The sequence below is a fragment of the Phytophthora infestans genome, genomic scaffold (genome assembly GCF_000142945.1).
Source record: "Phytophthora infestans T30-4 supercont1.4 genomic scaffold, whole genome shotgun sequence".
Taxonomy (NCBI): Eukaryota; Oomycota; class Peronosporomycetes; order Peronosporales; family Peronosporaceae; genus Phytophthora; species Phytophthora infestans.
In genome coordinates this window covers 92,828-116,738 of record NW_003303755.1, presented here as the reverse complement: position 1 = coordinate 116,738, position 23,911 = coordinate 92,828, and the positions used below count along the sequence as shown (strand labels likewise).

Here is a 23,911-nt window from a genome sequence, read left to right as displayed (position 1 = left end):
TCCCCTCCGGTGTTGTCGTTTCGTGACTATTCAAGGCGAATCTGGCAGACACACATCAAACGGCACCAAAACTCACACGTAGTAAACGGTCACCAATTCGAATTCAATACAACGCGGCGAATTACGCTACCGCCTCCTCATTGGAGGCATCAGAAGTGGAATCTTCTGGTCTGTCCTTTGCTGCCTTCGCTACTTCATCCAGTAATAGTCTCAGTTGCTGCTCCAGAGCCTTCTGTCGGAATTGCTGCGATAAGTAAATCGCTTGCTCGATGTACGTCTTCACTGCTGTCGAACCACCCTTCATCGACCGGAGACCACTCACTACAAACTCCTTCTCCTGTAACGAACAAGAAACACAGCAAAAGAATTGAGCGAACAGAGCTCGACACGCAGACTCGATGAATCCTACCTGCTGCGTCGTCGAGCGTGCCTTGATCAGACGGATAATAGTGCTCCACGATTCCCAGTTTTCTGCCAAGACGCCGTAGACCTGTCGGACGAAGCTGGCGTTCTTTTCATCCTCCACAAAGTCGCCATCGTGGAGTGGGATACCCAGCATTTGCGCTGCCTCAGCCTTGACAGAATAGTTCGACCCCATCGAGCTGTCGGTCATAACTGAATCTCCACTTTCACTTCGCCCCGGCGACGAAATTGTCGATGAAGTGCTGGAAACAGGGGAGCTAGGAGAGTGCGAAGGCGACCCAGGCGACTTCTTGAAGGACGGGGAGCCATGCATTCGGTGAGAGCGCTTGGAGTGTTTCTTGTCTCGCTTCAGCTGAGAAGACCGCTTGCGTGTACGCTGGCGCTTCGGAGATTGGCCTCCTAGTGCCGCTGCTTCATCTGCCGCTTCGTTCTGGTACACGTTGCTTTTTGATGTGCTCTTCTTGTACGGGTTACCCAGGTTAAAGGATAGTTGGCGTCGTCGCAGTCCAGTCGGAGTATCCTCATCAGGCTCAGCTTCAGCCAGAGGGTTACGAAGCGCTTCTTTCTTGACCAGTCGCGATTCATAGTCACTCATAACGTCAATCGGCTGACGATGCTTCTCATCTTCCTCTACAGCACGCCAACTAGGCGTTAACTTCAGAGGCACGGCGTCGTCTTTCGGTGCCCTCACACGCGGAAGAGATATCTGGAGCTGGTGCTTCGAGGACTTTTCAAAGAACAAAGCCTTGCTCTTGTGGTGAGCAGCTCGCAGTTCCTGGAGCGACATACTCGCGATGGCATCCAACGTCGCATCAGTCTGGATCGTTCCAGTCGTATCTCTACTTGAAATGGGCGACGCTGATGGAGAGGACTCGGGGATGCCGCTGCTCCTAGCTGAGCTAGACGTATCGTTTCGACTGGCTCGGGAGAACAACTTGTTGTTGCTGTCGCTCTCTGCAATGGCTTGTTCTCTCAGTCGGTTCAAAAAGTTCGAAATCTGGTAGCTCCGTCCCGAGTCTTGGACCTCTGGGACCATATCATGCAAGTTATACTTGCGCAGCGCCTTCTTCAATGGAGCGTAGTAGTACAGCGGACAGCCACTTAGGTATGCCGAGAAAGATTCGCGCCACGAGGACGGCATGGCTTTGGCTTGGAACATCCACGTGCCCGACGTCGAATTGATATTCTGTCCACTCGCCTGGTACACTCGCGCGACTTCCACCAGCAGCGAGAAGAGCTTGGGGAAATTATAGGGCAAAAGTACTAGCACCGCGTTGAAAGTGGGGATGCCAGGGGTCGAACTAGGCGCACGTAGCATTCCAATAGGGTCTCCCAGACGCCCGTCTCCCTTGCTGCCTTGGACATACACCAACCAGCGCTGCCCGCGACTCGGTGTAGGGCTGATGGATGTCTCCAGCAAATAGTTATCAGCTGGGAACTTCAACGTATCTAGCAGCATATGACTTGTGGCCGCCTCGATAGCATTCTCCACCGTGCGTGAATAGACCAGCGTCGGCTGAGCTTCTCGCGTGGGCAGCGCGACGGTGTTTCTATCTAGCCAAAAACCTTCAGCCACCGGCCAGGAAAACTCCTTCCCATTATGAATCGGTGCAATTATGTTCCTTGTCACAGGGAACTCCGCTTCTCCTTCCATTGCCTCGCACTTAAACTTGACCACAGCTCCAGCTTTAAGCTTCAGGATGATCTGATCGATACTCTGCTCCACCGCAGGCTTGGACGTCGGCATGTACAGCATCCCGCCCGTGGCTTCACTGATTGCCATTAAGTGCGCTGGTACAGTAGGTTGTCCCTTGACGCCGTTCATAGTGGCCGACAGCTTAAGCGCGACTGTAAAGAGCCGCTGGTCCCATCTGTAAGGCTCGAACGTGAGGTCCGCTCCCACCGCATTCGACGGTGCGATAGTGAGTGTGTCCTGGATGAGTCCGTCGGCGCTGGACAGCGTTGTGGCGTCTGTGAGCAGCACGCACACCGACACGTTGGTGTTCCAGGGCGCGCGGCCCAGTCCGTAGCTGTCCCAGTTGAACTGGAGGCGGATCTGGTTCATGAGCTCGAAGGCCTGTTTGAGCGCGGATCCCACGTCGCTCAGGTCCGTGGCGCGTAGATTCTTGAGCTCGCGCAAGAAAGCCTCCTTATTAGTGGACTGGTCCCAGCCCACGCGCACACGGCCGTTGTAAGTTGCGTCCGCACTCTTGCTCCCACCTTTAAGACGCCCATCGCGTCCACACGATAGCAGCATGAAGTGGTGCTGGTAGCGCCGACTCGGGTCTCGAACACGTTTCACAAAGCGCTCCACCGCTGACTTGGCATAGTCCAGCAGTGTCATGCCAGAGCTCGTGCTCTGGTTCATTGACGCACTCGTGTCCAGCACGAACGTCACCAGCATCTTGCCTAAAGTGCCACTTGGTCAATTTGCAGTACTGATACTGTGATGCATGATTTAAGTACGATATTTTCAGAAGTAATCTATTTATTTTACCAAAATATCCTCAAGCTCGAAACTTGCGCTTTTTGAGTGAGCGCTCGACGACGGTGGCGGCGGAGATGATCTCAGCGTTCCGTCCTTTCCACTGAATGAAGTCCTTGGCATCACGGATGCCGGCGTCGAAGAGCTTCTTCTCGTCCTGCGTGAGCTTACGTGTGAACTCAGTCGTGTCCTCATCCAACGAGCTCATAACGTTGTTGAGGAGGTCACGGTAGCGCTCGCCTCCGAAGCAGAGACGCAGGATCTCATCGATCTCGCCCTGTTCCTCGTCGCTCACGTAGGGAAGAAGCTGGCGTCCAACGTCCAGCACGTAGCTTGAAAACTCACGCAAATTCACGGAGGAAGGGCCGGCCTTGAGCATGCGACGAAAACGCTTGGTCAGGTAGTGTGGCGGCTCTACACTCACGTCCCCACGCTGAGCCAGCGGTCGGGCCAGCCACATCGGCAGCTCCACTACAGCCCCCTCAGCTAGATCTGGATTAAGGCAACTGGGGTCCAGATACCCGCAGTCCAGGGCATTGGTGTCAAACTTGCATTTGATGCGCTCGTCCTCCGCCAAGATAGCGTCGATATCGAGGTACCCGCCGCTCATCTTGCCTTGGCGCCAAAACAAGACTGGCTTCAAAATTTACGACATGGTTCTATTTATTTTGACCAATAGAATGAAACCATCCCTGTAGCCATCTTATTTTTCAAGATTGCGCTTTCACAGTCGCAATGCTGGATGATGATAAGCACCACATCGAGGAAAAGCTTCGAGTGCTGGTCCGGTCCTGGGGCGTGTCCACATTCAGCGAGCGGATAGCGTTGCAGTGGATCGAGCGGTCGCTGGGCTCCGACTCAGATCGTGAAGCCTTTCGTCACCTGGGCAAGTGGATCGTGCTTCAGCTCAACCAGCTGCGGATTCCTGACGACTGTTCAGCGTGGCAGGTGGGGTGTCCCCAATTGATCCCGCTACTGCGCGCGATACCCGTGTGGGACTGCAGTGAGTTCCCATGGGTGCAGACGCTGGAGAGAAACTTCACGGTTATTAAGGAGGAGCTCTTGTCGTTAAAGAACAGCGCCACGTCAGCCTTCCAACCTTATCGAGCGCCGTCCTGGGCTAGCGATATCGACGTAAGCAGCGATGTTGCTAGCTTCTGGTATGGATCGTGACCAACCAACGATGCATGTGTTTTCATAGGCGAAGGACGGGCTGGGTAGTGCTGGCCACGACGCAGGCGACTGGAATGTGCTGTACCTGTTCCTGCACAACGTCGACTTCCAAGCGAACCGGCAGTTGTGTCCGAAGACTGCTGCTATTATTGAGTCCATTGACGGGCACTACGACCACGCGTTTTTCTCTGCACTGGCGCCACGCACCCATGTCAAAAAGCACCATGGTCCAACCAACAAAAAGCTTCGTTGTCATCTGCCGCTGGTGGTTCCTGAAGGCAAATGCCGACTTCGTGCAGGTGACGAAGTGGTGGACGTGCAAGAAGGAAAGTGTTTTATCTTTGACGACTCGTTTGAACATGAAGCGTGGAACGACAATGGCAGCCGTAGCCGGATAGTTCTTATCATCGACGTGTGGCATCCCGATCTGAGTGCTCAGGAGAGGAAGTTCCTCGGCTTCCTGCGAAATGCGCAATTGCGAATGGACAAGAATATGTGCCAGAACTCTGGCGACAATTTCTATTCCATTATCAAAGAGGCTGGAGAGGCCAACGCCTCTCGTCACGAAGCCGTGTGGAGCTAACTCTCGAAGTAGCCCATCGTCATAACTCAGTTCTATCCACACTTCAGGACAATAATACGGATCTACAACTCTCGTTTTTTTGTCAACGATCGATCGAGTCATTCGGAACCCGTCTCTGAATCGTCATCGTCGATTATTCTAAAGGATACTGCCTTCGCCTTGGAGTTCACAATCATTGTTGTCTTGGTCGCCTTCACCTCATCCCTCACCACAATAGCAGCCGGTGGTTTTCCTTCATCATCACCACTAGAGGTTAAGGCAGCAACGATTCGTCTCTGCTTCCATCGAGAGTTCTGCACCATCGTGACTGCTTCGATATCTTCTTCTTTCTCTTCCCCGTCGTCTCCCTCTTTATTTTCTTCACCTGAAGAGCTGTCAATCACAACTATCTCATTTGAGGACAGATGTTCAGGCGTCGGGTTGTCTGAAGAAGTAAGTTGCATAGGTTCCTCCCCAAACGTAACTACCCGCCTTACTTGCAGACGTGAGCGTGCAGTGGTCTGGACCGTTGACAACGGGGTAGTCGTGGTAGCTACTGTCGGTGTCGATAGCTGGGTATTTGCTGTACTCCCGCGAGATCCTCGGTTGGGCATGACATGAATTGCTTGTCGAACCACATTCTTTTGATCGTCTTCAACCAAAAATCGTACTTGACCGGGCTCCCCGACAATGCTCTCTTCCAGTAGACGCAACTTGTGCAAAACGTAGTCGAGTTTGCGCTGAAGAATAGTGTTCTTGTTGCTTTTTGGTGCAGTTCGTACATCCCCCTCCGTACGATGCCTTTTGCGCTTCTTGCTGGGAGCATTGAACATCTTTCCTCCGCCAGTATTAGTTTTCTTCGGCGATCTTCCCGGAGATTCCCCTAGCTGTGCTCTAGTTCGAGTAGATGAAGCAAGTACTTTTGGTTTCTCCTCTAATTCGATCTGGTTTTCGTCGGATAATTCATGAGGCTTCAACATGTGGCTTTCCACACTGCCACGCATCCACAATTGCTCCACGACCACAGCGTGGTTAGCGCCCATCCGATGAGCTCGACTAATAACCTGGCGCTCCAGCGATTTATCCCAAATTTCGTCCATCAAGAAAATGTGCGTGACGAAAGAGAGGTCCAGCCCATGCGAACCAACCTCAGTTAGCAGCAGGACATTCACATTCGGGTCTTTGCGAAAGCGCGTAAGCTGTTTCATCCGGATTTCGGGGCTAAGTCCTGCAATGAAATCGGCGGTATGCAAACCCTGCTGAGCGAACGCAACTTTTGTGTGCCAGATGTGATCCTTGAACTGCGAAAAGATGATGGCTTTGAGATTACGCGCTTGGCGTCGCGACGAACGACTGCTTGGATTCATGTTGCGCTGTAAGAACTCCTCCTTCAGCTCTTTAATTCGAGTGGCAGCGTAAAAAGCTTTACTAGCGTCAATAAAATGGATGTCACGAGTATAATCCATCGCACGACGAGGCTGCCGGCGAGCAATTTGGCCATTTGCTTCTTGATCTCGATCAGGGTCGTTTGCCTCCAACGTCACAGCTTCCACCAGCTCAAACTCAAATCCGGGCTGAAGTCTTTGAAAGGCTTCGCGATCAAACACAGCATTGCAGCGAAAGCAAATGGGCCCCACCCTTTCCATTCGATCTTCCACACAGTCCGCACAGCACAAATGTCCACATGGGATGATCATAAGCAATTGCAACTTGCGTTTGCAGCATCCACACTGCGTTACCATCCCTTGGAGCTGAACCTTTCGAAGGTAATCAATCACGGTTCCCATGTTCTCGCCATCTACACTGAGCGCGTTCAGCATATTAATCGTATCCAGTCGAGATGAGTCGGCCAGCGAAACCTTCACAGCAGATCCACCGCAGCATGCAGCTCGAAGATTGGAGACCACACGCAATGCTTCCTTCCGATTGACCGGGTTCAACAAGCTATCTGGATGCTGGTGACCAGGCGTTTTCGGGTCCATATTTGTAATGACCAAGTTGGCACGGACAGCTGCGGCAATGCCGTTGTATTGTGAGTACTCGGATGGCGTGGGGTCGATAAACACGGTGCGTCGGGTCGGTTCGGGCAATATCTCCCGGATTGATTCTTTCGTGTGGCGCATCATGATCCGACTGAGCAGATGCTGCAAGCGATAGAATCCAACAATGTCGTTACGCTCGAACGGGCGAGCAATCGCCTTCACCCAAGCCTGTCCATCCGGATTTCCGTATGGTCGATTGCGCAAGAACACGAGAAGTCCATACATGTAGCGGAGATCAGCCGACTGAAGCGTGTTTGGCGTCGGTGTTCCTGTCATAACCCATCGTCGTTCAGCACAAATTAACCGAGCTAACTGCATTAAATCCGATGGAGTCTGACCACCCAGTTTGTGCCCTTCGTCTACAATGACTCGCAACCAGTGAACCGTCAGAAGGGAAGATACATTTCCGCGAAGAGTTCCGTCAGCATACCGTTGAGGACCTTCAAAGCCATATCGTTCGGGCATACGTGCTTCCAAGGCGGATGTTGGTCTGTGAAGTCTCCATTCTCGCGCCAGTCTTGTGAACGAGGTGATAACAACATCATACTCAGCCAGATCGAAATTGAATGGCAGCTTGAACTCAACACCAGGATCGACAAATATCCGCAAGGCACCCGGTGCAACATGCGCCTCGACTTGGTACTTCCAGTGCTCGACCAGCGGATCTGGAGCGACGATCAGAGAAGCTCCAGAACTCACCAGGTCCTCTGCATTGACGGAGCGACGTCGAGATCTGGACGAGCGTAAACCTGGCCTAGCTGTAGACGCACCGTAATCAACTGGTGTGTTGTCTGTAGATTGTCCCTTTGTTCGCAGGATTAATGCCAGCATGGTGATGGTTTTGCCGAGCCCTGGCTCGTCACAGAACATGCCTCCACACGCGTCCCTTGCGGTCTCATGAGGGTGCGAGATAACTCTGTCTTCAATCAAATCAATCGCCGTTGCCGATACACTATTTGATTCGGAAGATAAGATAAATGGATGTGGCTGAGGGATGCAACTCAATGTCCGTGTTTCGCGGCGCAGCATCCACTTCAGTCCTCTCCGCTGGTGCTCGTAAAGCACAAGATTCAGGCCAGGCACCACTTCGTAGGCCATGTGTTGAAACAGCGAGCATACACCGCTCAGAGAGGCGAGGCCGCGTGCGTTCATAAGACACACAATATTCTGCAGCACATTCGTAGGCAGGTCGGTCATGACGACCTGTTTGTTCAGGCGAGTCATTCGAGCCACGTACGTGGCGTCGTCTCGGATCTCCATCTGATCCACCTCCATTTGGCTTGTTAAGCTGTGGAATACGTCGGGCAAATTAAGTTTTTGCTTGGGTTGAATGGCCTTATCCCAAGGGTGCAGTTTACAGCCCACAACATGACACGAGGTGTTCTTGGCCGCCTCTAGTGCAGCATTAAGAGCCTCTTTCTTCGCCTGTTCGTTGCGTGCCACGATGGTCAGAACAGTGGCTTGTAGGTGGCATAGAACGAAGTCAAAGTCCTTGAGAGACGTGCCGCGCTGGGCGTCATCGTGTACGCGCACGCGTAACTGAAGCGTCGCGACGCGTTTCTGGCCGATGACTCGCGGCGTCGTGGCGTACGTGGCATCCATCACCACGATCTGTCGCTCCATAAGCACCAGCAGAGCCCGTAAAAAGCGCACGAAGTCGCAGCGGCAACCGCTAGCTCCGTTTACGCATACCACATCCTTCCGTACGTTGGGTCCAGCAAACACGAGCCGGATCCAGTCATCTGCCGTGCGCTGCAGCATCACTGGAACGTTCGTCGCGCCACCTGATGGGTGTTGACACACTTCATCGTACACAGGTGCTAATAGCTCGATGGTGCGGCTCACACCGACTGCAACACCTAAACTGGAAGCAGCGGACGCCGCCATGTCCTGCAACTTTTTGAAACTTTGATTGTTCACGTTTCATTACGTTGCGGTAATAAAAATACTTTCATTTTTGTAAATTAAAAAATCTAACAGCCACAAACTCGTGTACCGGTACATGTACCGGTACCACAAATATGTACATGACATGTACACTCACAGTTTTTCTTGAAAGTGAACAGGATGCAATTGTCAACTCCATGTGCACACGACATCGCCAGATGAGTGACATATCGACGCTATATGCGCGCCTGGCTGACTTGAGCTAAACTGCAAACGGAGGATGGTTTGTGCGCGAAACAATGTCCATGTATTTTATCGCTACATTCATGAAAAAGGGGCACAAACTACATTGTACGGAGGAACCGAGTTTGTCTTGAAGCAATCGAACATGGACATACCCACGCTCTTGCCCAATGATGCTGCAACCGTCACCAGCAGCAGCGGAGTTACGATGCGGAAACAAATTAATTACAGAGAATACGTCGACCGGTTTTTTAAAGTCCTAAAAGTCATAGATCCACCGCCTTGATTTAAGGCTAAGCGTACCCACTGGGTACATGTACATGTACAGTACACCAGAAGTGCACCTTTGCCTTGTCAACAATTGCCAGGATGCGATGCGATGTAAAAGCTTTGCTTTGGTGCTTTATTTCATTGACACATACACATATAGACACTTTTAATTTGTCATACTTTGTCAGCCCGGCAGCTATCGTTTGCAGATGCCGAGACTACAGACGAACACACCTTAACATTTTGATACTACTGTAGTGAGATGATCAAATCGTACCTGATACACATCGGTGCGTAATAAATGTGCAGCACCAGCAAATAATGCCTGCCACTACTTCGGCTCTTGCTAGAGATACCGGAAAAAACACGAAACAGCAGATCGTGTTTTTTATCTTGGCCGTGCTTTGCCAAAGAGGGCTGCACTCTAACAACATCACGTCTCTAAAAATAGAGAAATCTGCAGAACTCACAGTTACACCTTCACAGTACAACACCGTAGCAGCAGATACCACAGCACCGCGATAAAACAGAACACGATATCATTTTCATTATTACCGAGACGAAGCAACGGCTACAGCACTTAAAACAACAGCGCATACACTTACGGCTAGACCACTCACAGCAGCCACGCAATTAAAAAACGTATACCAACAGAATGGTCTTCTTTAGGAATGCATAGAGCAGATTCTGCGAATTCAGTTAATGTAGATCTCAACGAACGTTACTGTACAGGTTGAGCAAGTAAATGCAGACATTTTAGTGAAACAAAAGCAAAACGAAGCATTCATGAATGCAGTACGATGAAAAGTTTAAGTCGCAATTCAATACGAGATTCCACACTCAGCATTATCGCTTTTCCTCAACGTAGCCCAAGCACAGGCTCAGGAAACGCAGTCGCAGATACGGGACCAGCTGGTACAATCCCTTGTGCCATGGCATACCAGTTAAACTTAGCTCAAGAACAATGAGGCACCACAATCCACAGTTGTCGCTGTCCTGCTGAAAGCACGATGTGTAGTTGTCGTACGTCAGCTCGGTATTTACAGGCAACAGAGGTTCCACCACTTCCTTGATGCTTGCTTTAATTTTTGCGTAGTTCATATTCTCTTGTAGTGGATCAAAGAGTATGCAGACCCGATCCCCCACGTCAATGAAGAAGGCTACCCAGTGTGCTCCATCGTAGTTTAGCGCCCCAATCAACTTGCTCTTGGTGGGTGTGAATGCCTTATAAGCATTTGCGACTATTCTCTTTCGGTCGGGTTCCTTCGGCTCGCGAAAGGAGGGACTCACCACACCGACGTCAGTGTACTTCTCAGCCAACACTTTCATCGTTGTTATCATGGCTGTCGTGCTGAGCCATTGGTTTCGTCGAAAGCTGAGCAAACGGTATCCATCGATAGCCTCTTTTCCAACGGAGAATAAACGAAGGGGTAACTCCTTAATTTGCTGTAGAATGTAGTCCTGCGAAACGTATTATGATAAAAATTACTGACGTTAGCACGTATCCAATCTCGCATAACTTCTCGTAGCAGTAACCGTGTGCGAGAAGTCAACGTACCCTTCTCTCCTGAAGTGGCTCCCAAAACATGACAGGAACCTCTTCAACAGCGGTAGCCCTCCATTTTACATCCTCAATCCATTCTAGTGTATGTTCAACATCCTCAATCTGATTTTTTGCGTCTCCATATCGCTCTAGGAACATAAGTTGTTCTCGGGTGACATCTCCGTATTCCTCCCACACCGCCACGTACTTCTCGACGTTCGTTAGCGGCAGGACTGACAACGCGTGTGTTATTTTATCCGCAGGTAATCGGTGAGTCACATCGTCAATTGTTAACCGCTGTCTGTCCTCGAGAAATCGAATCGTGGCATTGCCCTTTACTTCGCATACCGGTAAATCCAACAAAGATAGTTTCTCCGATACCACGTTGTAGCAATAATTTCCAGACAGTACACAGTCGAGCATTATGGGAGTCACTGCCGGCTTGCTTTTTTGGTCCTTGCACAATTTTGCCAGGGTGCGCACGCCAATCTTTCGCTGAATACGCGTTATTTTAGTCTGGGCCTTTCTTGACAGTTTTTTGTTTTGCACTGGCTTCGTGAAAGCGTACTTACGTTTTCCGAGCTTTCCGTTCGATTGCTCTTTCATTTTTGAGCCGGAGCTTGACGTTGCGGGCTTTGCTTCATCGTGTTCTGTTTCAGGACCTGGCGCGTTTGGAGCGACAGTTATTCCGACGAAATCCTCCAATGTTCCAGTTCGAACTGCGTCCCGGAAAAGTGTAAGCCATTGCATGCCCCTACTAAACGTGGGTGTTGGCTGGAGCGCTAGTAGCGTCACGACTTCTTCACCCAGTATCTTTGCATTTGAAAACTTGACAGATTTTGGCAGCGAGGTCGGACTAGGGAATTGCTTCTTGTCGTTGTTCTTAGCCATCACGCTGTGGTACTCGAATTTCCCCCGCAAGACTGGTCCATTCGTAATGTCATTCGCTGGGTGGGATCGCAACCATCGGGGGCAAATAAGAGAGAGTGGTGGAAGAATGCTCTCGTTGCCGTTTAACTTGCTGTAGTACATTGCGTGATGACACGGGAGCAGAAGCGTTTGGGCAAACGCGCAGTCGCACTTGTAGCTCTATAAAAACAACAGCAGGGTAGTCGTTAGTACAGTTGTCGCCCGTTTTACATTTAGGTATCCCGATCTGTACACACTTAGCAATCTCTGAAAATCAAAGAATTATATAGTTTTACCTGTAAATCGAGATCGTAGCTTTTTCCAGAGCGGCGACTCTGCATGATCACTCGGTTGTCGTGATTTGTGAAGGCGTAATCAGCGTCACCCGACGATGCGTACATGAATTCAGATTTCACAAGATCGAAAGCGAACGAGCTTACAACGACGCCAAGATGAGCCAGCTCCTGATGCTCGTCCATTGGAGGTCTTGACCCTGCCTTATTGTACTCCTCCACGTATTCGTCTTCGGCCCATTCTTGTATCATTATAAGCGCGGAGACCAACTCATCAATCCCGTAGTCCGATCTGATCAACTGTTTGAGCTTTCCCCACTTTGATTCAAGCCGATTGTTGGTGTTGTTTCGAAGGTGGGGTATGTTACCACGCTTATATCGGACCCACTGCTCTTGCATGTTATCCCAGTTGTTAATGAACAATTTCCACAGCCTGTGTTGCGTGTCTCCTCCAAGTAGGTCCAGAAGGAAAGCTCTCTGGTTATCGTACTCGCTGGTACTCGCGGCGTCTATCAATTGAGCCATAGATGCCTCAATTATAGCCTTTGTCTCCGTAGTTCCAACAACTAACTTCCCCACTTGCTTAGCGAACCACTGCTGCACGTGAAACTGACAAAGTAGTTGACGAGTTCCCTCGAAAACCTCAGCTAGAACCTCCTTCTCGTGGAAAGCTTTATCTGTCATAAGTACTTTCACGTTTTTGTAGCCGGGATTGTTCTTTCTGAATGTATGGAGAACCAGACGGAGATTTTCTTTGGTTTCCCGTTCAACCAATGCGTGTTGAACGTACTGACCCTACGCAAACATCAAATAGGTTCGTTAACTGTCGAAATGATTCCATATAAACATTACTAGTGTACCTTTCCAAAACAGTCATGCACAACAAAGCTGAAAAGCTTGTATGCGTTCGTGTTTGTGTCGTGAGTTGTATCTACCATTACAACTTCAGGAAAAGCTTCGAAAAGTCTTTTCATCCCAGACGATTGAAAGACCACCGCTACAGCCACCTCTCTGGTGGTGTCCACGAATATCTTTGCCGTGTTCCCCTCGTCCTGCTTGGTAAACTCACGTAGCACGCTTTCGGTTCTTTCAACGTCTGTAGTTGATCCCTTTGCTGCATGTTTAAGCTCCTGCAGCATGTTATGCACATCTTTGAGCTTCGTTTTCTTCCCTATATGTAAATAAAATCACACACAAAAGCATTAAGTAATTTGTGGAATTAGTCAGCCTCTACGTAGATAACCTGTCTGTTTGCGGATCCAAGCAAGAATGCCTTTAGGCGAGGAACCAGCAGCGCGCATGTCAGAAACTGTGGCGAGTAGCGCGGGATCTTGAATTGTTCGATTGGCTGCGTAATAGTCCCATAGCGTGCTACTCAGGTTGTGGTTGTGAGTGCCAGAACTGCGAACGTAAATGTAGTGTCGTGTTCCCATACTCGATAACAGAGCGTGTACCTTCGCGGTACAACCTGTGTAGCGCACCGATCTGTGGACTCGGATTCCTTTGCCGCGTGGTCGTTGCTTGTGTCCGTGCGTACACACTAGCGTTTTGAAGTAATGCTTCCATGCAATTGGAAAGTGTCGAATACCGTCATTCATCTGCATATTCCTTTTTTTCACGGTCTGTGACGATCGAATAATAAAACACTGGTTGGTCTGGGCACTAAACGATTTAAGTCCGTCATGAAATTGTTTCCAAGAGCTCCACCTCGAAGGGAAGCCGTTCAAAACACCGTCGCTGCAGTTGCCGTAGTTTTCCGGTATATCCAAATTGACGTCATCTGAATTCTCGAAATGTTTGCTATCAGGTATCCCGAAGTGCGCGCTTTCACGTATCCCGAACTGTGCTTCATCGGGTTTCTCGAATTGTGAGTCTTTAGATTTCTCAAATTGGGCCCGATCTGGGGCTTCCAGCACCGTATTATCCGTCAGATACTTCAGTTCGCTTCCAAGTAGCGGCAATTGTGTGGCGACAAAAGGTACGGGCGAGCTTTCGTCTGATGACGAGCCACTCAGCTCGAAAAACTGTCGCGCTGCAGCTACATCATCAACTGGCGAACGACATGATTTTTGTAGCCGCGTTTCTTCATCTTCTTCCACCACCTCATTCTCGGAGAAACGTCCTTGTCGGCAATCGCGCTGGCTAATGCGATTCCTATGACGTTGCGGTGGTGCCGTAGCCCGCTCCCTTGGCATCATTTTCGAAGGCCCGTGCTTTGCTGCGTACTCCGCACGCATTTGCTGTACCTGAGCCTCCACGGCCTCTTCGTTCAGAACTTCCTCCACTAGCTTTATCGCAGCAGATTGCGTCGCTTGCCGGAGCGGCTGAGAATTTGGCAGCTCTCTGGTTCTCTCGAGGTTCTCGCGGCTAGCGCGAAGGTTTAATAGACGATCTCGACCTTGGAGAAGGATGTGACCCCGCTCCACCTGCCCATCGGGATCTTCTTCGCGTTCACTCTGCCGTATAGCCCCAGCACGTCACACGTCAGTATAGGCAGTCAAACAAACGGAACAAGTTTCCGTACCATTCACTCTTCCCCACGCGAATCCTTCTTACAAATGAATGGCACTCAAATTTTTATAAATTCGATTTCTTTGAATATTTGAAATACATGTCTCAGATCGAATTACCGATCCCACATTTCGGCATACCGGAAACCACACTTAGAGTCTACACTTTTACGGTATCTCTAGAATTTTTCCCACTACTTCATGTATTATTCGGTGAATTTTATCGTCCATTTCCCATAAGCAATTTCACCCAGGCTTTTTAATAAGCTTAGTGCACTTCAAGACTTGAAGCTAGTAAGTAGCACAAATTATGCTGTGCGCCTCCAACTTCGAGTAAAAGTCGAATGAGAAACTGCTTCAACACCCATTCAGTAATGATGCTATGTTTCCATCGTCACTATCATATTAATAACTGTTCGTCTGTAAACCCTTTCTTGCTCTTGCTGTCTTAGGCTCACTCACAGACAGTAGATTGCGTAACGTTACGTGAACATTTTGCCATCCGGGTTCTACACGGGTTTGGGCAATGCCGATACCGGTACTAGCAAAAGTTTATACTTCGAAGTAGCATACGTTTCCTGGCATCCCGATCGAAGGCACGTGTCGGACTATCGCACAGCTGAATTCACCGAGCGAGCCTCAAGAAGCCCCTGAAAAGCAACAAGCATGGTAAAGGTGACCGAATTCAAGGTGGGCATGACATGCGATGGATGCTCCAGCGCTTGCACGCGCATCCTCAGCAAGATCGAAGGTGCGTCCTCACTCCTGATTCGCTTGCTCTTGATGCAATGCTGATTTCCTTGCCCCCTTCTTTCTTCTTGGCTGTTAACAGGCGTGACGGACGTCAAGTGCGATGTGGAGAAGCAGCAGATCCTCGTGGAGGGCGACGCCGACCCCAACGTGATGCTGGAAGCGCTGCTCAAGTGGTCGAAGGCCAGCGGCAAGAGCGTGGAGCTGGCGGCTTAAATAAGCACCGTGGATCTTCCTTCTCCGGTATGTGTCGAGTATATCCCAATGCTTCCTCGTCGAGCATCGCAGAGACAGAAGAAGCTGGCAAGGACTAAACTCATCGAAGATTATTTCGTGTTTAAGCTCGTGTCGTAATTTCTCCACCCTGTGTCTGTCCTTGGTATCCTTGCCAGAGATCCTTTGACAGAGCAAGCTCATATGGACAGCGGCTACTTAGTTGGGATAACGTCGTGGATCGAATAATCAGCTGATGGGGCTAGTCGTGTTTGTCCTAATTGCCAGCTCGTAGCTGAACCTTCAACATGGTCTCTGTGAGGTCCACACCGAGTCTGACCGCAGAGTGAGAGCAGTCTGCACAGCGACTCGTTGTCGCGCTGAGGTAATCTTTGTAATCTTTGCACGCCGAAATTGGACCACAGAAGCAGCAAGATCTCCTCCCCGGCCTTAGGAAACTTCCTCCGCGTGACGCGTTGGTGGATGTCGCGGATATCGTCGAGCGAATCCTGCCAAAGACGGGGAAGTGATGACGGGACAGCAATGCGTCAAGCAAATTCACTTCATCCTTCGGACAGCTACGCCAGATGATTCCTCCTCTTAATCGTCGGTTATTTCTTAGCTTTCACCCCTCCCCAAACACGCGATGTATCAGATTCAACGAGACCTATCTCACCACCCAGCCTTACCGGTACTCCTTAACCCAAGACAGTCGCAGTAAGGTACCTGCTCAGTGTGCCTTCCATAACAACGTTCGCGGCAGGAAGCGACCCACCTGCCTCAGCAACTCACCTGCCTCTTCTCCAGACGCGTCCAGGACGACGTCCATACGCGCATCTCCGGCCACGGCGTTGGCAACGGCGTCGTGGCCCAAAGTGCGCGACCGCAGCGCGCCCACCTACGAGCTGGGCGACTTGCTCGTCTCCACCTTGAAGCTATCATCCGTGCAGCCCACGGAGCGGCGCATGAGTCGCTCGCAGAGTCTTGGTGTGCTGGCGCTGGAAGTAAGCCTAGTGTTGACTGCGTGGCTCGCTCTCGCACGTGGAGGACTGTCGCCTCGAGTGCACGACGTGATCGGCGGCACTCTGCTAGTCTCGAGTGCGGGCGCCTGCTACCTGAGTATTTGCCACGTGCTGAGAAGACTTCCAGGGACCAAACGCGTCAGTGAGCTGCTACTAGACCGCTCCAACCCGCGCTCGTGGCCTCATGAGAAGCGCCGATTGTTCCTTGAGGTTTGTACGTGGATGGCGAGCGTTTTGTCTCTGTATACGGCGTCGCACTCGGGCTGCATCGCCATAGCGGTGGGAGCAGTAGCGGCGGCACTGCTGGCTTTCGTGAGCGACTTCCTGGCGGCATCTTTGCACCTCTTGGAGACGAGATTGGACCCGCAGCAGATGAGAGGCATCGGAGGCATGGTGTGGCTCAAGGTCGCGCTGTCGTATGTCTGTGTGGGGTACATTATATCCGACACCGGGAGCAAGCTGCACTCCTACGTGTTCGGACAGGACGTTGATGAGGAAATGCAGCAGTTCCAGTCGGTGGACCAACTCGTGTTCAACTACCTGCTCATTACGCTCGTCGGCGCGTCGCTCATCCTTGCCAGTGAACTGCTGCTACTCTGCGCACCCACTCGGCGAGCTGGCATTGTACTCCAGGGACGAATTGTGGGCGCTAGAAAGAACTGGGAACGGCATCCGCTGCGATCACTTGTTGAGGTGACAGGAACGTTTGGTGCAACGACGTTGTACTACAGCACGACGAAGGATATGCTGCTCTCGCTGCAGCTTGGCACGTGCTGTGGCGTTCTTCTTATTCTCAGTGGTGAGCTCTTGGCCTCAGCCAGTCGGCCGAGGTTCGTGGGTCCGCCGAGCCCACAGGCTGCTGTGGAGATGCCCGCTGACCACTGGGTGAAGCTCATTCCTGTGGTCGTGATGATGCTCTATTTCCTCTTCCAAGTGTATGCAGCGATTGTGCGTGCAGCCAATGTTCCATCAAGTTCTTTGACGCTGATGCTGAGTTTTATCGCGGTGGCTGCGACCACGCTTACGCTGCTCGCACTGTCCGGCAGGAAACCGTCTTTGAGGGAGCTGACACGCACTGCTAGACGACTGGCAGCCAGGTTTTGTGTTGGCCTCATCACACTCATCGCTCGCAAGGTCTCTTATGGGCTACCAGGAGTTTTGTTTTCTTGTGGACTGTCGGCCTTCTGTATCGCTTTTTCTCGTGAATGCTGGGATGATATTGAAGTAAATGATGGAGCTCAACTGCAAGAGATCTCGTGCGCTTCGCCACAAATGATTGATATTCCTGCAGAGTCGACAGTGAGTAAAGTTTGTCCTAGTGACACGCTGCAGTCGTGGTCGGATCGTGCTCTGAGCTTCGTGAAAGAGCGATATCCCCATCTGTACAAACGAGTCAAATGGACGTTTGTGGGCATCATGGTGGTGTCGACACTGGATATGTGCTCGACGTTCTTCGCTGTGATTAACCAGGACAGGCTCTCGCTGTCACTTTCGCAGTATTCGGCAATCAATGTTGTGATGTCAGCGTCGGTAGGATACTTGACGAGTCCAGCTCCGTACGAGCTGCATCCTGCGGCACTGCTCGACACTGGAGTGAAGCAGCTCAAGAACAAGTGGGTTGTCTTTCCGCTTCACATGTTTGTCGAGACGCTGGTGTTTGTTGGCGTTTTCGTTGGGACGTTCGCAGCTTCCTCGACAGTTTTCAGCTCGCTCACACTTGCTGCACTTTCGGGAATTGTCGTATCGGTCGGGGGCCACTGGGTGTGCTCGCGTCTCGAGCTGACGGTTGGAACGCACATGCGTATGCAGCTAACAGCAACATGTGCGCTGCTGTTCTGTCTGTTTCTGATCACCTATGCGTCTATGGTCTCTCTGCTCTCCATCTACCACTACTTTGACAGTATCGAGGCGGCGTTCTGTCTCGCGTCGTTTGCTGGAATTTTCTTTCTGGCAGCAAGCGAATTGTTCCTGATGTGGGAACCCACTCGTGAGGTGGGCTTGTTGTTGCAACGGCGAGTTACAAACGCCAAGGAGAATTGGCAATTGGAGCCCTTACGCTCGTTCTTGGAGCTTTTCACATGGTTTGCAGTTATCTGCGGGTCGTTCGCACTATACGATGATCTCGTGTTGGCGCTTCAACTTGGCACCTTCTCTGGAATTGCAGTCACGCTGTCAGGTGAATATTTTCGAAAAAACCGGTCGAAATTGATTCCATGGGGACAGGGTCTACTCGCTGACGAAGAGGTGCTTGCTGCACCGATGTCTCCCATAGGAACTCCCAGTGCCAGTAATGCTAAGTCCAATCGTGCCCGACCGCTTCCCATTATGCTATTGTTTGCGTACATTGGGTCGGGCACCTTTCAGTGGATCTTTGAGAACATGCGCAGCCTCGAAGTCACCGTGCTTCTGGCCACTATCGCTGGAATCGCCTTCCTGTGTTTCGCTGACATGCTGGTGTTGTTCAAGCCAACTCGATGGGCAGGTGTGATCTTGCAGGATCGATTTATTAATGTGAACCAAAACTGGAGAGAGTACCCAGTACGCTCTTTTGTCGAGTTCGGCTGCTTCATGGGCGTTATCTATGGCAGCTACGCGATCTACCACGACTTAGTCGTTGCAGTCCAGGTCGGTATTTTGTCTGGAATGCTCGTGACGCTGGGCGGAGAGCAACTTCGAAACTGTGCGCGAGCCATGCCGCTGAACGGTAAGTTGTGGGTTGCTTATAATCTTGTAAGACAACTTAACTGACATTCATCAATTACGTTGCTCTGTACAGAAGCAGATAGACACGAGGCGGAGAAGACGCAGATCCTGCCCCTCCCTGTGATGAGTCTGCTGGGCCTGGTCGGTGCTGTGGCTTTCAATATTATTTACACGCATCTCCGCAGCATCGAGGTGGCATTCGTCCTGGCCACCACCAGTGGCGTCATTTTTGCTCTTGTTGGAGACATGTTCGTTATCTGGAAACCTACGCGCAAGGTCGGCATGATTCTTCAGGAGCGTATATTGTACTTTAGGGCGAATTTCGCCACTCACACGCGCCGTTCGTGGATGGAAGTGGCTTCGCTCTGCAGCGGCTGGTACCTATCCTACGATTTCTTGTGGCCTGGAGATCTCCTTATCGCCATTCAGTTTGGCACCACGACTGGAATTACGGCGTGCGTTTGTGGAGAGCTTACAGTGGAGTACGTTGCTGAAGCGGAACGTCGCTTGGTAGCAGGTGTATCAGCCAGACTGGCACAAGAGTAAGTGGACATGTAGTGAGGAACTATGTGGGGCTACGACGCTAACCTGACTGTGTATGCTTCTGGTTGCAGCCCTCAAAGAGACAGCACGTTTCTCAACCTCCCTTACGAAGTTCAGTTTGAAGTAGCGCATTTCCTGACTGCTGAAGACCTTTTAGTGGCGCGAGCCACATGCCACAAGATCAACAACATGCTGAAAGCCGAGTCAGCTCGCTTTTGGTTGCACGCAAGCCTGAGGCGGACAATTCGAGACCATCGCGAACGCTCTCGAGCTCATAACATCAGCCATCGGATGGGAAACCGTGCCCGATCGCTCGTGTGTGAAGCCATTACGCTTGTGCTGCCCAAAATCGTTGGAGCCAGGTGTGTGTTGAAGCAAAGCCGTCACATTGGGGCAGGATGTACTCACGAGTTCTGCATGTGTGCTTTTACTTCAGCAGAGACCCAGCTCAAGTGCTGACGTCTAGTAACGAAGTCAACCGCGCACTCAAGTGGGTATACCTCAATGCCGTCTGGATTCGGAAGCAGAGCCTCCCACAATTGATCAATGAAGGCGAAGTGAACGACAGCGCGCTCGTCTCGTGAGCAACAGCTTCATCACGTGTGTTGACATGGTTTGATTGTCTAAAGTTTGTTGCACTTTGTTGCGCATAGGCTTACCGCTGGAGATGTTGCCTTCGACGTCTTTCGCCACATGCCTGACAAGGTATTGCAGTTCTAATATTCTACATGATGGTCTCAAAGCTAACATGACGTTGCTTACTGTAGAGCTCTTTGGGAATTACCATCACGCGCAATGAGGATTTTGCGATCGAGCGCGTCGAAGTGCCTAGAGGCGTTTACGACATGATCCAGCGGGACCCTTTCAGCTTTGTGGCTGCCGAGACTCTCTCTACGTTAGAAGTGTTTTCGAATTGGCACCTGACGGTAGTGGCGTTCGTCACGATGACGCTGATTTTCATCGGGCAGTTTTCGAGCGACCTTCTTCGCGCATACGTCCTGCCAGCATCGTTCACGTGGTGGGGAGTGAGATAAAAAAAGTTTTGACACGATTTGCTCAAGTTTCAGCACGCAAAACTACGGCTGATAAATATTTGTATAATTTGACTACGAAGAAATTAATGCATCCACTACATGTTGCTGTTGATTGAAAGAACACTTGATCTTTGTCATTTACTTCAGCCTTCCGACTCGGTGTCTTCGTCTTTGATCTCGATAAACTCTGGCTCCTGCTTCACTCGGTTGAAGTGCCTTCGCAACGGAACTCTTACTTCATCTTCACCATCGCTCTCACTCTTGTGTTCTTCATCCGACGAAGAATCGTCAATCACGATAATGTCAGGAGGATAGTCCGGCTTTCTCGCAGTAATCCGTGGAGCAGCCTGTCTGGTGGACGTCGTACTTGTTTTAAGATTTATAAAAGCGGACGCCACTGTACATTCCTTTGGCGATATTGGCATGGTTGACACGGTTGTCACGTCTCCCGACTCTGAGATGGTGTGCACTCCCTGCCGAATTGCGGCTTCATTCTCATCCAAAACGGAGAAGCGCACTTCGCCGTCTTTTGCAGCCACATCATCGGGCAGAACCCGCAAGTTGTTGAGGAGATACGACATCTTCATGGCCTGGAAATTGCTTTTGCCGGTGCTTGACGCTTCTTGAACCTCTTCTCTTGTAGGTTGATGTTGTCCCGTCTCGCAATCTTCTTCAGGTCCTTCTCCTTCAAAGAGCTGCTGATTGACGGATGTCAGTTGGCATTCCACCGTCCCTCTCATCCATAGCTGCTCCACCACAACCGAGTGCGTTGCTCCCATTCGATGTGCGCGACTGATCACTTGCTGTTCTACAGACTTATCCCAGATTTCTTCCAGTAGAAAAATATGCGTAACGAAAGACAGATCCAAGCCGTGGGAGCCCAAATTTGACAACAGAAGTACGTGAACATTTGGGCTAGAGCGGAACACCTCCAAGTTTTCAATGCGCTTGCGAGGATTGATAAGCGCGATGAAGTCGGCAGTGGGGATGTCCTGTTGCTCGAACGCGACTTTAGTTCGCCAGATACTCTCACGTATCTGCGAGAAGATTATCACCTTGAGCTCGCGTCGTCGACCATGCGAAGGCTGCTCGAACTCCTTCATCAACTCTCGAATTCTAGACGCCATGTAGAATATTTTACTTGACTCAATCTTCCAAAAGTCTCGCTTGACGTTCACCAGCCTAACTGTCTTCTTGGTTGGCTGACCAACGCGCTTGCGCTTCTTTTTGATTGACACTTTCTTTCTCCGTTGGTCGTGGTCGTCCAGCGCCTCGGCGTGAATTCCAGGCTGCAGCGACTTGAACCCCTGGCGGGAATACGGCTGATGGCAAAGGCAACAGCTCGGTCCTGCCTCTTGGTAGCGATTCTCCGTGCAGTTGGCACAGCACATGTGGCCACAAGGAAGAAGTAACAGCAAGTGTAATTGTCGATGACAACTTATGCACTCGATGGCCGGTTTTGCTCTCCGAGAGTCCATGTAGCCAGTCACAGTAGCGATTCTCGACTCAGGAACTTCCGATTCACGCAGTTTAGCGATTGTTTTGTCTCGCCCTCGAGCCGATATTTCACCGGTGAGAGTTGGCTGCAAGAAGTCGAAGTCATCTTCGTCATAGGGATCTCCACAGAAGTTACAGCAAGGTTCACCGAGTTCTTTCTTGATATCCTCGACACAGTGCGCACAGCACAGATGTCCACACGGTAGAACCATGAGGAAGCGCCGCTCGAGCCCACACTCTCTGCAAATGGTCTTCTCTTTGTGGAGCACACTCTCCAAGTACTTTGAGACAGCCGACATGCGAGCTTCATTCACTCCGGCATCCCGCAATTTGTCTAAGCTTTTCTTCATCTTATCCTTCTTCACGGTCCAGTCGACAGCGTATCCACCCATGAAGGCAATAGCAAGGTCGCTTTCCACGTGTCCTGCGCCTTGGTGGTTCTTGCGATGCAAAAGACTGTCCGGGTGGACGTCGCCCGGTGTGTGAGAGGAGCTTTTCGGTAAATCGATGGTCGTTATGACCAGACCTGCCCGAACATTTTCCGCGATGGCGTTATACAGCTTGAACTCGCTCGGACTTGGATCAACGACAACCGTGTGACGGATCGGGCGTGGGAGGAAGTCACGGATGGATTCCTTGGTATGTCGGATCATTATCCGACTGAGGAGATGCTGAAGGCGATAGAACCCCGTTACTTCGTTCCTCTGGAAAGGACGAGCGATCGCCTTTGACCATGCATGTCCATCAGGTCGGCCGTACGGCTGACTGCGTAGGAAAACCAGAAGCCCATGGATATACTGAAGGTCTGCCGACTGCAAAGTGTTTGGCGACGGCGTTCCTGTCATCACCCATCGTCGCTCTGCACACAGCAGGCGTGACATTTGCATCAGCTGCGTGGGGGCTCGACCGCCGAGCTTATGACCTTCATCCACGACGATACGCAACCAGTGCACCAAGAGTAGAGAAGACACGTCGCCACGGAGACTTCCATCAACGTATCGATCCGGTTGATCTTCAAAGCCATATCGTGAGATGTTGTGCCTTTCCATTGCCGATGCAGGTCGATGAAGCTTCCACTCCTTGGCCATCCGAGAGAATGACACAATTACGACATCGTACTTTGCCAATTTCTTACTTCTTGGCAGCGCTTCTTGTATTTTTTCTGCTCTGTCCACATAAAATTTCAGCCCTTGATGCGCCACGTGCATGTCAATCTGCTCCGCCCAGTGTTCAACCAGCGCGTCTGGAGCCACAACGAGGGTCGCACGTGAGCTCACCAAGTCTTCGGCTATGAGAGAGCGACCTCGAGACGACGAACGGAGCTGCACACTCGCTGAACTTGACGTCGGAGGATCCACTCGAGCGGGCAAATTTGATGTCCACTGTCCTCTTGTCAGGAGGATCAGAGCCAGCATCGTGATAGTTTTACCCAGTCCAGGCTCATCGCAGAGCATCCCACCGCAAGCGTCGTAAGCGGTCTCACTAAACTCTGTCTCCAACTCCACGTCACTATCACTATCTCTGCCGGGAACACTGAACGGGTGGAGCAACAGCGTATCCCACAATACCGCACTCTCTCTTTTCATCATCCAGCTCAATCCTCGTCTTTGATGTTCGTATAACGTCAAATCCAGTCCTACAACATCGGCACTCCACAAATCCGACGGCTCAGCCTCAATACGAGCCATCAAACTGTGGAAAACATCAGGGAGATTCAGCCTCCGGTGCGGTGCAGGCTCACACAACACAGGCTCCTCGTCTTTAAGAGAAACAGCATACTCGACGACGCTCGGCGCCGGCGATGGGGCA

At 51.0% G+C, this 23,911-nt stretch overlaps 7 protein-coding genes across 7 annotated transcripts; 3 read left to right on the top strand and 4 right to left on the bottom strand.

Moving 5' to 3' along the window:
- Positions 1–121: 121 nt before the first annotated feature.
- PITG_03017 (integrator complex subunit, putative) lies at positions 122–2,827 on the bottom strand (the record flags this gene model as incomplete). Its single annotated transcript, XM_002906076.1, has 3 exons — positions 122–136; positions 194–337; positions 410–2,827. The coding sequence occupies 3 exons, from the start codon at positions 2,825–2,827 to the stop codon at positions 122–124; spliced, it is 2,577 nt and encodes an 858-aa protein (XP_002906122.1).
- Positions 2,828–2,891: 64 nt separating this feature from the next.
- Positions 2,892–3,531, bottom strand: PITG_03016 (uncharacterized protein; the record flags this gene model as incomplete). The annotated part of the gene is made up of 1 exon (XM_002906075.1): positions 2,892–3,531. One exon carries the CDS (start codon positions 3,516–3,518, stop codon positions 2,931–2,933), a length of 588 nt encoding a protein of 195 aa, XP_002906121.1.
- Positions 3,532–3,643: 112 nt separating this feature from the next.
- Positions 3,644–4,738, top strand: PITG_03015 (aspartyl/Asparaginyl beta-hydroxylase, putative; the record flags this gene model as incomplete). Its single annotated transcript, XM_002906074.1, has 2 exons — positions 3,644–4,042; positions 4,110–4,738. The coding sequence occupies 2 exons, from the start codon at positions 3,644–3,646 to the stop codon at positions 4,662–4,664; spliced, it is 954 nt and encodes a 317-aa protein (XP_002906120.1).
- Positions 4,739–5,024: 286 nt separating this feature from the next.
- Positions 5,025–8,572, bottom strand: PITG_03014 (F-box protein, putative; the record flags this gene model as incomplete). The annotated part of the gene is made up of 3 exons (XM_002906073.1): positions 5,025–5,036; positions 5,141–7,392; positions 7,456–8,572. 3 exons carry the CDS (start codon positions 8,570–8,572, stop codon positions 5,025–5,027), a joined length of 3,381 nt encoding a protein of 1,126 aa, XP_002906119.1.
- A 6,394-nt stretch (positions 8,573–14,966) lies between these two features.
- Positions 14,967–15,789, top strand: PITG_03012 (uncharacterized protein; the record flags this gene model as incomplete). Its single annotated transcript, XM_002906072.1, has 2 exons — positions 14,967–15,091; positions 15,173–15,789. 2 exons carry the CDS (start codon positions 15,007–15,009, stop codon positions 15,304–15,306), a joined length of 219 nt encoding a protein of 72 aa, XP_002906118.1.
- A 479-nt stretch (positions 15,790–16,268) lies between these two features.
- Positions 16,269–20,605, top strand: PITG_03011 (F-box protein, putative; the record flags this gene model as incomplete). Its single annotated transcript, XM_002906071.1, has 9 exons — positions 16,269–16,567; positions 16,643–17,581; positions 17,645–18,569; positions 18,624–19,029; positions 19,102–19,570; positions 19,643–19,933; positions 20,011–20,151; positions 20,225–20,276; positions 20,339–20,605. 9 exons carry the CDS (start codon positions 16,269–16,271, stop codon positions 20,603–20,605), a joined length of 3,789 nt encoding a protein of 1,262 aa, XP_002906117.1.
- Positions 20,606–21,317: 712 nt separating this feature from the next.
- PITG_03010 (uncharacterized protein) lies at positions 21,318–23,790 on the bottom strand (the record flags this gene model as incomplete). The annotated part of the gene is made up of 3 exons (XM_002906070.1): positions 21,318–21,338; positions 21,418–21,631; positions 21,701–23,790. 3 exons carry the CDS (start codon positions 23,788–23,790, stop codon positions 21,318–21,320), a joined length of 2,325 nt encoding a protein of 774 aa, XP_002906116.1.
- Positions 23,791–23,911: the final 121 nt, after the last annotated feature.